The 15,611-nt window shown below is 43.0% G+C and overlaps 1 protein-coding gene across 1 annotated transcript in view; it reads left to right on the top strand.

Moving 5' to 3' along the window:
- Positions 1-15,611, top strand: part of LOC124722163 — a 483,207-nt gene that overhangs the window by 108,524 nt on the left and 359,072 nt on the right. Inside the window, exon 2 of the mRNA XM_047247365.1 lies at positions 6,784-6,841. Coding sequence (XP_047103321.1) covers positions 6,820-6,841 — 22 coding nt within the window. The 5' untranslated portion in view covers positions 6,784-6,819. The remainder of the gene's footprint in view (positions 1-6,783; positions 6,842-15,611) is intronic.

Below are 15,611 nucleotides of genomic sequence, written 5' to 3'. Positions count from 1 at the left end.
ATTTTCAAAATACACACATCAAAATAAGTTTTGCATCAACTCAGTTCCGAGAGTTCGGCGCCTTTCATGACCACCAGCGCCGTACGCCGACCCCACATAATGCCACCCCAAAACAGCAGGGTACCTCCACCTTGCTGCACTCGCTGGACAGTGTGTCTAAGGCGTTCAGCTTGACCAGGTTGCCTCCAAAGACGTCTCCGACGATTGTCTGGTTGAAGGCATGTGCGACACTCGTCGGTGGCCGTAGGGAGCTCTTCCAGGGGCCAGCTCGCCCAGGGTAATCTCTGGCGCGCCCAAGCTCACACCAATGGACAAGTGTTTTTGCGTGGCCCTTCTGTATTTTGTGGAGGAATGTTAAATTTCACTCTGACAAATAATGATACCAAGATTCAGCGCTGTATTGCAGCAGCTTTCTCTGGTTCCATTCGGATTATCTGTCTTTCAGCTTGCGAGACTCTTCGTGAGCACCGACTAATTGGTTCAAAATGGTTCAAATGGCTCTGAGCACTATGTGACTTAACTTCTGAGGTCATCAGTCGACTAGAACTCAGAACTAATTAAACCTAACTGACCTAAGGACATCACACACATCCATGCCCGAGGCAGGATTCGAACCTGCGACCGTGGCGGTCGCTCGGTTCCAGACTGTAGCGCCTAGAACCGCACGGCCACTCCGGCCGGCGACTAATTGGTGGATGATTCCCAGTGTTGATAAGATATTTCACTATAGGCCGCTTGATCTATCGTTTCTCCACTCTGGATTTGAAAGCATCCGAAAATTGGCGCGGAATGACTGTCACTCGCCGACGTTGTTGGTGAGCCAGGCCAGATCCTACTGGCAGTTCGATAGTAGCTTCCTCACTTGCGTTGTCAATAGTGTTAGCGAAGCACGATTATTCATCAATGGCGCTAAGCTATCCCTCCTGGACTGGTTCGGCTGCCCTAAGCTCGAACTTTTATGGTGAAATGAGGCTGCTCGTGACAGTCAACAATGCAATGTTCTCCTTGACCACCTACGATGCTTATGGTGCTCGCTGGCATGTAGATTTCCTTCGTGAGCCTGAGTGGATTTTGCAATCGACAAAAGCTACACAGTTTTATTGAGCATCTCGACTGAAGACTGGAACTCGTCTCGATGATAACACAGTCCAAACGGGGTAATACATAGAGGCCGCCAGGAGTTATGAAGGCAATGTTTTCGCAGTCAGCCCCGTCAACCTAGATCTGCCAGTAGCCTGACTGCATGTTCGTAGTTGAGAAACGCTTTAATCCGTTCAAATAATCGAGGGTATCTTCAACGACAGTCACCCAGAGAAATCTTTGTTATGTATGCTTGTTTGAGTAGTTTCGCAAAATAGGGCTCTGATCTTCCACAGTCTATGACAGCTTGGGATGCTTACAAGAAGTCCTATTCGAGAATAACATTAAGATACATTCTGTTAAAACGGCAAATTCGAAGGGCTGTGTTGTTTCATTGATAGTTATTGTTGCAATACATTACACAAAAGGCAACCCCTGAATCGCCTTGCACCAGGACGGGTTGGCCGTTGACGGTGACGCCAATAAGATTTCCTGACATCTTGGTGGGTGTCGACCATGAAGAATTTTGCATTTGTGGCGGCCTCACCTCCATAGATCGTCGCCCAGTTCAGTTTTCCTAAAGTACCTCTGTACAGCGACGGGGGACAGCTAAGGCGTGTTGGAGAGCTACCTCGTCCAGGGTACGGCGATGGGATTCGTCCCGCAGGTTGTCTACAATCTTTTGCAGTTGACTGACGCCAATAGAACTAATGTGATGGATGACGTCTGGCGTTGCTGTAGTAGTGGAAACCTCGCTCTGTTTTTTTGCAGCAGCGTACACGGGGTGTCCACGGCGTCCACAGTGGAAACACAGCGGCGTGTTGTCCTCCGTCCTCGAAATGTCTGTTCTACTATGGGGCGTTGTGCTTGGTGGAGGCTCTGATTTCGCATGCGTTGGTCAGATAGGGGGTCGTTATTTGACGGTTGCGACTTAAGTCCAAGTTGAAAAAATCCATTTTGCATGAGAGCTTCGATTAGTGGCTGAGTTTCGTGCTAAATATCGATACATCCATTCTTCGACATTCTCTATCACCTTCTGACGTATCGGGTTGACATTCACGTCTGCTGATTCGTGTGTACTCGATCTGACATTTCTGGCTGCCATACACTGATGTATCTCTTCTCTTACAATCTTGCTTATGAGAGCGGCGAGCGCACGGTGGTCTTCCAACTGCCGTATGGACCACATGCGGCGGACAGTTTTACCTCTTTCGTCCGATTATTTTTCTGTTGCAATACCTAGATTTGTTAGCGCCACTTGATGCATTCCTCTGTGGTTGTGCCATTCTTACCCGCTTGGTACATGTCTTCTGCGACCCCTTTCATCAAGTGTGAGATTTTTTAGGCATCTGTCATGATAGGATTCACGATGTGACATGTGGCCAAAACATTCTCTATGTAAGGTTCTGTTCTTCCTCCATGGCACTGGGCCCAGTTCTTCTATTGTTCTTCCACTAAGCGTACCAGATAGGGTTGATAGAAGAGGTAGAGAAGATCCAACGGAGAGCAGCGCGCTTCGTTACAGGTTCATTTAGTAATCGAGAAAGCGTTACGGAAATGATAGATAAACTCTAGTGGAAGACTCTGCAAGAGAGACGCTCAGTAGTTCGGTACGGGCTTTTGTTGAAGTTTCGAGAACATACCTTCACCGAGGAGTCAAGCAGTATATTGCTCCCTCCTACTTATATCTCGCGAAGAGAGCATGAGGATAAAATCAGAGAGATTAGAGCCCACACAGAGGCATACCGACAATGTTTCTTTCCACGAACAATATGAGACTGGAATAGAAGGGAGAACCGATAGAGGTACTCAAGGTACCCTCCGCCACACACCGTCAGGTGGCTAGCGGAGTATGGATGTAGATGTAGATTTTCGCCGAACGTTTTCTTCAGTTCAACCTGGAAATGTTACAGCTATTGAGCTTCCCTCCGTTTTTCCTCTAATCACTGCTAGGCTTTGTTGTCCAAGTAAAAGTACACGTTTTCCAAACACATCATATCATCACACCTGTTGCATATCGTGGCTCGATCGAATTCTTGCAGTCATTTCATCCGATCCGGACGAGCGTCTACGGAAAACATTGATGGATGCCTTAAGTGCAGCTGTCTTACTGCTGGCTTGGAATCCATTGGTCTCCGTGGTATCGATTTACTGCTTTCATTCCGGTTCCTGGCTGTGTAGGTGACTGCTGATACGTTGCCTAATTGGAGGCACGATTATGTAGATATTTTGAAGTACCCGGCGTCTCCGGGCCCACCACGAAAACACAATCAAGCTCAAATACAGTCAATGAAGTACAGCACTCAGAACCGAAAGTATCTTTATTACTGACACCATTGTAACAGCCAGAACAGAACTGACCTCCTGGGCAGAGAGAGCAGCTACTTGTAGGTAGCGGAACGAACACTCGTATCAGTTACTTCTGTAAAATATCTGGGAGTATGCGTGCCGAACGATTTGAAGTGGAATGACCATATAAAATTAATTGTTGGTAAGGCGGGTGCCAGGTTGCGATTCATTGGGAGAGTTCTTAGAAAATGTAGTCCATCAACAAAGGAGGTGGCTTACAAAGCACTCGTTCGACCTATACTTGAGTATTGCTGATCAGTGTGGGATCCGTACCAGGGCGGGTTGACAGTGGAGATAGAGAAGATCCAAAGAAGAGCGGCGCGTTTCGTCACAGGGTTATTTGGTAAGCATGATTGCGTTACGGAGATGCGGCAGACTCTGCAACAAAGGCGCTCTGCATCGCGGTGTAGCTTGCTGTCCAGGTTTCGAGAGGGTGCGTTTCTGGATGAAGTATCGAATATATTGCTTCCCCCTACTTATACCTACCGAGGAGATCACGAATGTAAAATTAGAGAGATTCGAGCGCACACGGAGGCTTTCCGGCAGTCGTTCTTCCCGCGAACCATACGCGACTGTAACAGGAAAGGGAGTTAATGACAGTGGCACGTAAAGTGCCCTCCGCCACACACCGTGGGGTGGCTTGCGGAGTATAAATGTAGATGTAGATGTAGGTACAGACATTGAACATTCCAGAATGCTGATATTTTTACAAATATTGAATATTCCAGAATATAAAAACATTAGAAACATAGGATATTCCAAGAACTTTCCAGAAATGATAAATATTAAATAATTGCTGGTGGTGGTCGGGTTTGAAATGACGACCTGCAGTACGCACGCGACAATGTTTGCCACTACGCCACTCTGCGTGCCGTACGCCGCGCTGCTGGACTAATTTAAGAGTGGTGCTGTCTTCTGGCAAGCAAAACTATTTGCATCATCCTGAGAAGCAAACAGGGGCCCATGTTTGTTGTATGGTTGTAAACTCTTGATTGCACAGAACTCGACTGAAAGGGAAGGATAGGCCACTATGTATAATATAAAACCCAGTAAGATATGCTGGAGTAAAGGGAATGTGACAAGATGAGTGGATTCCAGATGTTTTCACGCTTCGTAAACCTGTTGCAATGGTGGCCGGTGCCCTATTCACAGAGCTCAGTGAGAGTAGTGGCTATCAAGTTTTTTGGAGAAGAAAAAGAAATTGGTGCCGCGGCTGAACACCGTGGCGGTTAATGCATAGCACTTTCATCACGCAGTCGCAGTCGTGATTTGATCTCTGATGTTATACAAATAATCCGTAACACTGTGGAAATATAGTTTTGTAATTTGACAACAAAATGAATTTGTGTTCTCTCTAATAAAACCAGTTTACTTACTTATCCTTGTGTTTGCTTTACGTGGGGAAATTCATGGCCTTGGAGCTACACTATGTGATCAAAAGTATCCGGACACCTCCAAAAATATACGTTTTTCATATTAGGTGCATTGTACTGCCATCTAATGCCAGGTACTCCATATCAGCGACCTCAGTAGTCATTAGAGATCATGAGAGAGCAGAATGGGGTGCTCCGAGAAACTCACGTATTTCGAACGTGGTCAGTTGATTGGGTGTTACTTGTTTCATACGTCTGCACGCGAGATTTCCACAGTCCTAAACATCTCTAGGTCCACTGTTTCCGATGTGATAGTGAAGTGGAAACGTGAAGGGACACGTACAGCACAAAAGCGTACAGGCCGACCTCGTCTGTTGACTGACAGAGACCGCCGACAGTTGAAGAGAGTCGTAATGTGTAACAGACAGACATCTATCCAGACCATCAAACAGGAATTCCAAACTGCATCAGGATCCACTGCAGGTACTATGACAGTTAGGCGAGAGGTGAGAAAACTTGGATTTCACGGTCTAGCGGCTACTCATAAGCCACACATCACGCCAGTAAATGCCAAACGACGTCTCGCTTGGTGTAAGGAGCGTAAACACTGGACAATTGAAAGGTGGATAAACGTTGTGTGGGGTGACGAATCACGGTACACAATGTGGCGATCCGATGGCAGGATGTGGGTATGGCGAATGCCCGGTGAACGTAATCTGCCAGCGTGTGTAGTGTCAACAGTAAAATTCGGAGGCGGTGGTGTTATGGTGTGGTCGTGTTTTTCATGGAGGGGTCTTGCATCCCGTGTTGTTTAGCGTGGACCTATCACAGAACAGACCTACATTGATGTTTTAAGTACCTTCTTGCTTCCCACTGCCGAAGAGCAATTCGGGGATGGCGATTGCCTCTTTCAACACGGTCGAGCACCTATTCCGCCTGTGGCGGAGTGGTTACACGACAGTAACATCCCTGTAATGGACTGGCCTGCACAGAGTCCTGACCTTAATCCTATAGAACACCTTTGGGATGATTTGTAACGCCGACTTCGTGTCAGGCCTCACAGACCGACATCGATACCTCTCCTCAGTGCAGCACTCTGTGAAGAATGGGCTGCCATTCCCCAAGAAATCTTCGAGCACCTGATTGAACGTATGCTTGCGAGAGTGGAAGCTGTCATCAAGGCTAAGCGTTGGCCAATACCATATTGAATTCCGTCATTACCGATGGAGGGCGCCACGAACTTGTAAGTCATTTTCAGCCAGGTGTCCGGATACTTTTGATCACATAGTGCATTTGTTACTTCTGATCGGGCATCCCAACTTCTGCTACTACGACATATTTTTTGATGCGTGAAATAAAGTGAATAGTCAGTATAAAATACAATCATAATACTATATGCACTCATTTTATAAACAACACATTACGCTTGAGTTGCGTCTGATGTAATGTACCCACCTTCTTCCATCAGGACGTTGTCTCTGCCGTTCATTGTCTCTTGCAGTCAAGAAAAGAACTAACTTGGTTCATCTATCATCCATTTATCTGGCTGCGTGTACTACCCAACAACATTTAATTTTAATTACAGTTTCATTAATTTCGCTCCAGTCTGTTCCCTGAGCCATCTGGTATTTGACGCCACAGAACTCGGTGTTACTTTGAGCGACCTTATTTGCTGTGTGAGAAAGGAAGATGTAATTGGTTGCAGGTACAGTTTGCCTTTTCGTTGTTTCCCACAAGGATTAGAAGACGTTATTAGGTGTGGACCCCAAACATGCAGCCCCAATACTCTCTCTCTCTCTCTCTCTCTCTCTCTCTCTGACATCTAGAATTTGTTTTAGCTTTCTGGGACAGTGCCATAGCAACACGGAAAATACTTCTGCTTGCGATATAGGTCATTAGTAGTAGAAAGGAGTATGTTGTCAATGTTAGCACTACTATGATAGGATGAGAAGTATTAAGTTTCTATTTTGGTGTGTTACAGGTTGGAGAGCAACACCGCCTCCTAACCAATGCAACTATGCGCTTCGTCTTCTTTACAGGTAAGTGATCATCTTGTAATATTATAAGTCACTGTCTCGTTTCCCGAAATACACCTAAAAGAATTCCCTTCGCCTCTGAATGGCTGGCACAGAACCTGCTATAATGACCAGAGGTATTAATAAAGCAAGCAGCTTGGACAGCTAGGATGTATGATTTCGTATGATTTTCAACAACACGGAACTGCGACAGGATTTGTTTTACTTTCGTATGGTCATAAACTAAATCGTTGACGACAAACTCATACGAAACCGTGTAACATTATTGCAACTTGAATGCTTGGTTTCAAAAGAAAAATTATTCATAATAAGATATCATAGTTTATTCTCTTCGGAAAGAGAATTTCACCGGCAATAGAACATCGGAACATACAAACGCCCAGCTTACGATTTACTTAGCTATGTTCAGAGATCGTAAACAAATAGATTGTGATTATCATGTATGGTGGCGACAGACTATGCGGACTTCAGTTCTTAAACACGATTACAGCTGCTCAGTGGAAACTCTTGCCATCTGTGAAGCAGATTATCAACGCGTTTCTAATTTATGGAAGCAAATATCCCACTACCCAGTGCAATAGTGTAGCCTTTGTTCTGCTTGTTGACACTCAAGGATTGTTTGGTGTAGAATGGGTATGTCCACAAAGTCCACAAATGTCAAGTAACTGATTAGTTTTATGGTAATCTTTGGTCGAACGTAACGAAAGTAGGCACAAACATAACATCCTCAACAACGCGTCTGTTTACAGAAATGCTTTCGAAAAGTGTTTTGAATCTTACTCACTGTTGAAATGGGACAGTTAACTTTTTACAGTGCTTACTTAAGATGAATTTGATGGAATGTTCTGCAAATAATACTATCTTGTTATTCGTTGTATTTACCTCGCTTGTATAAAGTCGACAGAGGAGATTACACTTAAGAAGGTCTGATTGGCGTGATACAAGAATTAATGTCATAATTCTCATTCTGCAGCTGGAATCAAGGGGGAGACCACACACACCACATATTCAAAGTTGAGGGGTTAGCGTTGATGTGGATTGGTATGGCCTCTGGCTTCCACTCGCGACCATGTTGAACTTTCCGATTACAGTGAAAAGACGTAGAGTAATTAAGTAAGCTATTACATTAAAAGCTTTTACCAGATTATAACCTGGACACTTGTTTTGACTGTTTCGCGTTTAGCGTGTAACCGAGAGTTCAACTGAACTTACTTTTTTATGGGAGAGGGTGAATATAAACTTTTGTTTAAATTTGGTAGCAGTCACAGTTATCGTATTTTATTCTACAATAAGGCAAAAAATTCCCGTTATTAATAATTTCTTTGAGTTGAGAGTCCTCATCACCCATTGTTGGCATATATAGCTGCATTTCAACCAATTAAAATCTTACGGTAATTAAGCGAAATTATAATCCAAAAAAGACCACATAGCTAATGTTAAAAGAAAATGCTGGCCAAAGTTTAACACTGTTGCATTTGTCTCAAGACGATTTAACTTAAACACCTTATATTGGCTGCATGGCATCTTTCTTACAGTCTCCACGATTGTGCTAATATTTGTTCCAGTTGTAAAATAAGGAGGTATGGATGTTTCTACAGGAAAAAAAAATCGATGTCGCTCCTAAATGCCGTCTTTACGCGGATCCTTTTTCGCAAAGTAATGCACACCAGACATGATTTCAAATGTGGTTATTGGACGCCCAGAATCGAAACAGTACATCACAAGGAACGTGCTCTTCAACGTGATTTGCGGCAGCGGGAAAGCGTCTCGGTTCATCATTGGTTATTGTGGTAATTGTTACATTTAACACTACACAAACACCGCTCCTACTTCGCTGTATCTATTAAAACACAAATTTGCTACTTTGTTCGTGTGTTAAACATATTGCTCTGTGTTTAATACGCGTTGTACTGACTTGCTAGAGGAGCGACTAGTGACAACGAAAGCAATCTTGCAATTTATTTGTCTGTTTCATGGCAGGTTCTTAAGATCGCACAAACTCACTCTTGAACGGAGAGAACTCATACATAAAATAAAATATTCCAGAACATATTTCTGTTAAGTTGATGAGAAAGCCCCACAATATATTAGATAGCATCAAGCTATTTGCAGAAAGTAAGATGCAAACTCACAACTTTTTAGTTCACAGTTAACCTGTCTATGCCCTACACCACCGTTCACCGACGTTATTGCAAAGAATGGTTCAAATGGCTCTGAGCACTATGCGACTTAACTTCTGAGGTCATCAGTCGCCTAGAACTTAGAACTAATTAAACCTAACTAACCCAAGGACATCACACACATCCATGCCCGAGGCAGGATTCGAACCTGCGACCGTAGCGGTCGCTCGGCTCCAGACTGTAGCGCCTAGAACCGCACGGCCACTCCGGCCGGCGACGTTATTGCAGTCTACATCTTAAGGCTTTGAACGCCGGTATGTCATTACCTGACAATTATATCAGATCGCACCAAAAACGTAGCGGTTTTGATAAATTTTCAGTACACCGGTGCCATGAAGTGGTATACCTTCACAGTAAACAAGTCATAACACGAAATGCGTCAAATAGGAAAAATCTCTAGCCGCCGATATCTCGTTTACCGTCACTTTATTAAAACAAAACGTACGGAAAACAACGCGTTATCGAGAGATCCCCAGTGTGCGGAGTTTTAAAACAGCATATATTCATAACACTTAAGTTACAAATTTCATTAAATGTGGACTGGAACTGGAAACGACGTAATCCAATATGGCGGCCCCCAAGTTGTGCTTGTGACGTAGCAACCGATCTTGCATCTCACTTGCCACGTTCCTCTCCATGTTGCAAAAATGTGATGCGTCTGATTCTGCCTTTCACGCTTATAATTTCTCCATAACATGAAATACCATGTTGTGACGTCAGAAAACTTGTACAGATCCACGTCCACGTTGGCTTTCACGTCCAGTGTGAGGACAGCTTTACAGTTACTCCATGAGCGCCCATGTGGACTGGAAATAGCTTCCGTCTTCAGGGATCCAAAGAGAGGGCACTCCTGGGAACTGTACGAGGACTATTAATAAAGGTTTAAGTATCATCTCGAAAAAAATTAAGTTAGAAATATTTTTTTATTTATTTGCAGGTACCGTAGAGGTACACATTGGAATCCCGCAGCACGCCGCTAGATACGACAAAACAAAACGGCCCAGCCCACTGATAAAGTGGAAATGCCATTTTCTTTTGGCTCCTCTGTCGTCTTTCTAAGGTACTGCGTTCGGCATGTACCTGCAAACACACTAAAATTAATTACATATCTTCAAGTATTCGAGGAGATAGTTAAGTTTTATGAGTAGTCTCGTAATGAAGGCGTTCCGACAAATAACAATGAAACCAGAGTATCAGTGGATGTGATACAAACATTTCCCATAAAAGCCCTTGCCACAGTGTTTTGCTTCGTGAATCCCCTTCACACATGCTCCATAACGTTCACAGATAACGAACAGAATTGCGTGGAATGTAGTCGGCCGTTGATTTGCTCTGTTTGGGTAGGGAGATGGAGCGATGCGGCTCGTGACTTCCTGCAGAGGAGAAAGTGTCTGCCGGCCATCTCTTCCTCTTACACAATCGACGGCGACGGTTCACTAGCAGGCCTCGCTTTCTGTCCACTAGTCGAATACATGTCGAGTACACATATCAAGGAGACGTGCAGAATGTAGTTTAGAAACGTATATTACAATATAGATTTTGAAAAGGTTTTTTGAAGTACGCAGTAGAACTAAACTGTGGGGCAATGAATACTGCAAGATGTCCCCACCATCTTACACAGTAGATGCATCGTAAACACGGAAGTCCTACGGACATCAAATTTGAATGAAAACATACACTATGATAAAGCTGCAGTATGTCACCTATTATTTTTTGCATACTGAATGAATGGCAGAAAGGGGTAAATCCTGGAGTAAAAATAAGTGAGGATACAGTAGTAAATTGAAACAGTAATTACTGTGCCGGCCGGAGTGGCCTAGTGATTCTAGGCGCTTCAGTCTGGAACAGCTCGACCGCTACAGTCGCAGGTTTGAATCCTGCCTCGGGCATGGATGTGTATGATGTCCTTAGGTTAGTTAGGTTTAAGTAGTTCTAAGTTCTAGGGGACTGATAACCTCAGATGTAAAGTCCCATAGTGCTCAGAGCCATTTGAACCATTTTTGAGGTAATTACTGTTATATATTCTCCAAGAGCGCGTGTACAAATTAGAGCATATTGCAAGCGAGTGCGACGCTCCAAAATAGAAAATGATAGCTTTCCAAGGTGAATTTCCTGGCGATCATACATAGATGCCCTTTACACGCCTTATGAAAAGATGCCGTACTTTTATTACTTAGGGATTGATTTAAGTTGTAGCATCGGCAGAAATACAGAAATAACGGTGCAACTTTTCGCACAGATATATTGGGACTATCAGCAAAACGCTGAATAACAAGACGAGGAAACACATAACAATAAAAATTTACCGATTCTGACATAAGGGAATGAGACTTGATTCTCCTTAACAGAGAGACCAAATACCAGAAATGAGATGAAAAAGCTAAGCATACTCTGTGGTGGAGAGGATAATTAATCGTGAACATCATACGAACAGAAGGAAATATTATAAAAACGGCAACGAAAATAGAAGAAAATAACAATAAATAGAAATAACATACCAATAGAACGGACAACGGAGGAATCCCCAAACTAAAGATAATGCAATGATATAGATTAAAATGGCGAAGAGATGTGGTAGGATCTCAGAAAAACGGAAAAAATTCTCTGGACGAAACCGGTAGTGTGTAGTGAAGAAGAAGAAGAAGAAGAAGAAAAGGAAGGATAAGCAGAAGTGGTAGATTGTAATACACCATTGTTTTAACACTGAGGCTAGCAAATTAAACGACGTGTTCCATTGTTCCCAACAAGTCGAATAATTCACCATCCTATTTCCATAGTATGACGCTTGAAGTACATAAACAGACCTTATGATATTTTTCATCCTAATATAAAGTAAAAGGGACAAAATATATAAAAAAAACATGAAATCATGTCAGAAATATAAAAGACATGAAATCATAACATGATGTCTATATAATCTTTGAGGAGTTCCAAGGCCTAAACAAACCGGACCCTCTGCTGGTACTTGACCAGCCCGAGTAAAACTCAAGTCACAGCACAGCGCTTGGCACTCTTTGTACATTTCTTCTTGGAATATTCTACGTCCTTCGTGAAGTCCGCTGGTTTTGTGGAACTCGGTGTCACTCGACTCACCAGATCCCCTGCTGTTTGGTTTTTTATTCGCAGCTTTTACGAACATTATTACTACATCTCACCACTTGGTACTATTCATAACAACAGGAAATAACGTGCGACACACTTTGTACCACTTATAACTGTCTACACTCACAAAAATACCGTAGGTCTATTATGGAGTCACCCGAATTTTCGAATGTTAAAACTACCGGTCAACTGTAGACGTCTCCGATACCAATAAATAAGTGACATTCGTTCCAAGAATACCGACTATCGTATGTGTCCCTGGTACTTGTGAGGTCCTAATGTATCCTATAGTGCAGGTAGCAGGCTGATAAGCAGGTAAAACTTCGCCGAGCCAAGATCATTACTATCCTCCTGTACAGACACTAGCTTCGTATGTTTCCACCCTTCCCGGAAGGTTCAAAAGAAGCGAGTTCTCGAGCAAATCGTGGAAGCAGTAACCTGCGAGAGAGCTTCAGACCTGAACTTCCTTCTGTGTCTGTCCCACGCACGTCTCTCACACGCTGTTATTGCTCCCTGTGATGCGACAAGGCATACGGCCTATTCCTTTCACGTTCATCTGACGGCTCTTCATTACTGAGCTTGGCCTAGCGCTGAGGTTTATGTTTACACAAGCATTCACTGCTGGTTTGGGCCTGCGAGTACGCAACAGTATTCTATGCGTCTCCCAAATTTGCATTCATTCATGGTTTTCTTCAAGTGTGTTACGACGGAGAAAAACAAGCTGACGACAAGGTGAGAGCAGTATAAGGGACGAAGAATCGAATAAAGGCACCGTTGTGGAGCCACGGACATATAACACAAAGACTCTTGCAAACAGAGCATCGTTCGCATGTTAGGCGCTAAGATTCTTTGATCAATGTGTGACAGCCAGTGCCTTTAGTTACATACTATTCAAAAGTACTCTCAGTACTTAGGTGTGGAATTTTCGTGTGGGAAACAAATGCACAAAGTATTAAAAATGTTCAAACTACAGAAAAGGGACATAAGAATAATAAGCAAAATAGTAGTAGGGCTCACTGACAAAATCTCTTCGAGACAACGGAGATTTTAACTACACCACGAAAGTGCTCGTACATTTACCAATCAGATATGCACATGAGGAAAACCTCGATACTTGCTGTATGAACAGTTCGTTCCATGGCCATGCAACGTGGTCTTGACCAAACGTGCATTTACCATGAAACAATAAATATAAATCTGAAAACACCGTTTTCGTCTAAGGAATAAAATTATACAGTAAACTGCCTATTACGATTAACGAGATTACTAAAAATATTCCTTTCAAAAGCAGTTAAAATTACCAGTTAACCGGTACGTTCTGTATAGTAAAGGATTAATCAGATAACACAGGACAGGGTTTGGTAAAAGAATCGAACATAATAATAAAACCCCTGTGTCATCTTGCAACACACTTTCGCATTATAATCTTACTTTTTCTTCTCTGAAAAATCTTACACCAAAGCTCTGCAATGGATTATGTTAACATTTTATCTCCAGAATGAATTTCTCAGTCTGCAGCGGAGAGTGCTCTGATATGAAACTTACTGGCAGATTAAAACAGTGTGGCAGACTGGAACTCGGACACAGCGGCTAAGTGCTCTACCGACTGAGATACAGAAGCACGACTCAGGGCCCCGCCCCACAGCTTTACTTCCACCAGTACCGCACCTCCTATCTTCCAAACTTCACAGAAAAATTCACTCAGTCAACGAACCACAAGGCTGTGGCTAATTCGTGCCTCCACAGTTCCCATTTTTCCAAGAGCGTTAGTCCCGCAAGTTTCGCAGGAGAACTTCTGTGAAGCTTGAAAGGTGGAGATGAGGTACTGCCGGAATTACAGCTGTGCAGAGAGGTCGTCCGTTGTGCTCAGGTAGCTCAGTCGGTGGAGCATTTGCCCACACAAGACAAAGAAAGGCCTTGGGTTCGAGTTCCGATTTCAATCTGCCAATAAGTTTCCGCATCTTCTTTCTGACCTCAGCATCTCACTCATATTGTGGGGTACTGACTCATTTCTTCAGGCAAACTAATCAGAAGTTGCGGTTCTCAAAATGGAATAAAATATCATAGTCAAGGTTCTGATGACAGCTGACAATGTATATATAGTGTGTGTAGTGCGTGCAGGTACTAGTGTTTAGAAATGAATTGACAGTGTAGCACTAGCTTTCCACATAACGGAATAACTTCTTTGCAAGTATGTATAAACAAAATACATTCATCATAGAACATCGATCGTGTAACTGTTTGACCTCAAACATTACAAGTTTGTGTTTGTAGCAGTATTACACAGAAGGCGTAAACAATATTTTCAGTCATGAATAGATAAACAAAACACTATTGTACACAAGTAATAAACGAAACTAGGGTGCTCTATTTAAAATAACACACTGGTCTTGGATTCTGAAGGATGGTGAATTTAATCCCTATTGGGCCATCCTGATTAAGATTTCCTAACTGTACTAGAATCACTTGAGGCAAATGGCAAGATGGTTCTCATTGTAGAACCACAGCCGACTACCTGCCACCTTCTTCTTAAACTAAGCCTGTGAGCAAGTACATATCTGCATACAAGAATTTAGCTTTTTGTTCTTTAATTTTTATATCACGAAATTTCCAATATCAGTGTAAAACTCATACACAAACATATAAACAGCAACTACTACTACTACTACTACTACTAAGGACTCATATTATAATTGGCTGCAAATACTGATTACACCTTCTGTGTAATACTGTTGCAAACATAAACTTGTAACGTTTGAGGTCAAACAGTTACACGAACGATATTCTATGATGAGTAATAATAATTTCATGTTGGCGAACGGCATGATGAGCTTTTTTCTGTTGGACGTGACTTAGGTATTCACAAACTACGCCAGTGCATGCTACTGAGTAAAACGAATCTACAGATTAACAGGGAATGGGAACCACATGTCGTTCCTGGCAAATCTTTGCACTACTGTGAGATGAAGGCTGTGACAAAGGCAGACTGAAATATTCCGTCTTCTTTGTAGGATTCGATCCCATGATCTTTAGGGCTCCACGAACGCGCTTTACCACTAAACCACACCTGCGATGACTGAACGAACGTCTCGACGTTAAAGTTCCCATTATGTGTGCCTGTGATGCTGGTTGAGCTCATAAATTTGACACTTAACCTTACTTCATCTCCTCCTTTGTTTCCTTTCTTTCATAAATGTATTGTAGCAACTCTCTGAAACAGCGGTATTAGAACGGGGGTAACCATCAGCGTGGTTCATATGTGTAATACTTGCACATAATCAGAAAGTAACGAACTTATAAATTCCGTCACCCTTTTTCTCACTCACTCTTCTCAAGGGTGTGTTTGTTTTAGGTTAAGAAACAGAGTTATTTAGGAGCTATGAGACAAAAAGAGGGCACCCGAAGCGATGGGAAAAGAAAAGAATCGTCTCGACATGATCTGAGGATCGCAGCATTTTGCTGAGCTGAAGAGTCTAATCGGCTAGCGATAG

This window comes from Schistocerca piceifrons, chromosome X (genome assembly GCF_021461385.2).
Source record: "Schistocerca piceifrons isolate TAMUIC-IGC-003096 chromosome X, iqSchPice1.1, whole genome shotgun sequence".
Classification (NCBI taxonomy): Eukaryota; Metazoa; Arthropoda; class Insecta; order Orthoptera; family Acrididae; genus Schistocerca; species Schistocerca piceifrons.
This window is presented reverse-complemented; position numbering and strand designations above follow the sequence as displayed.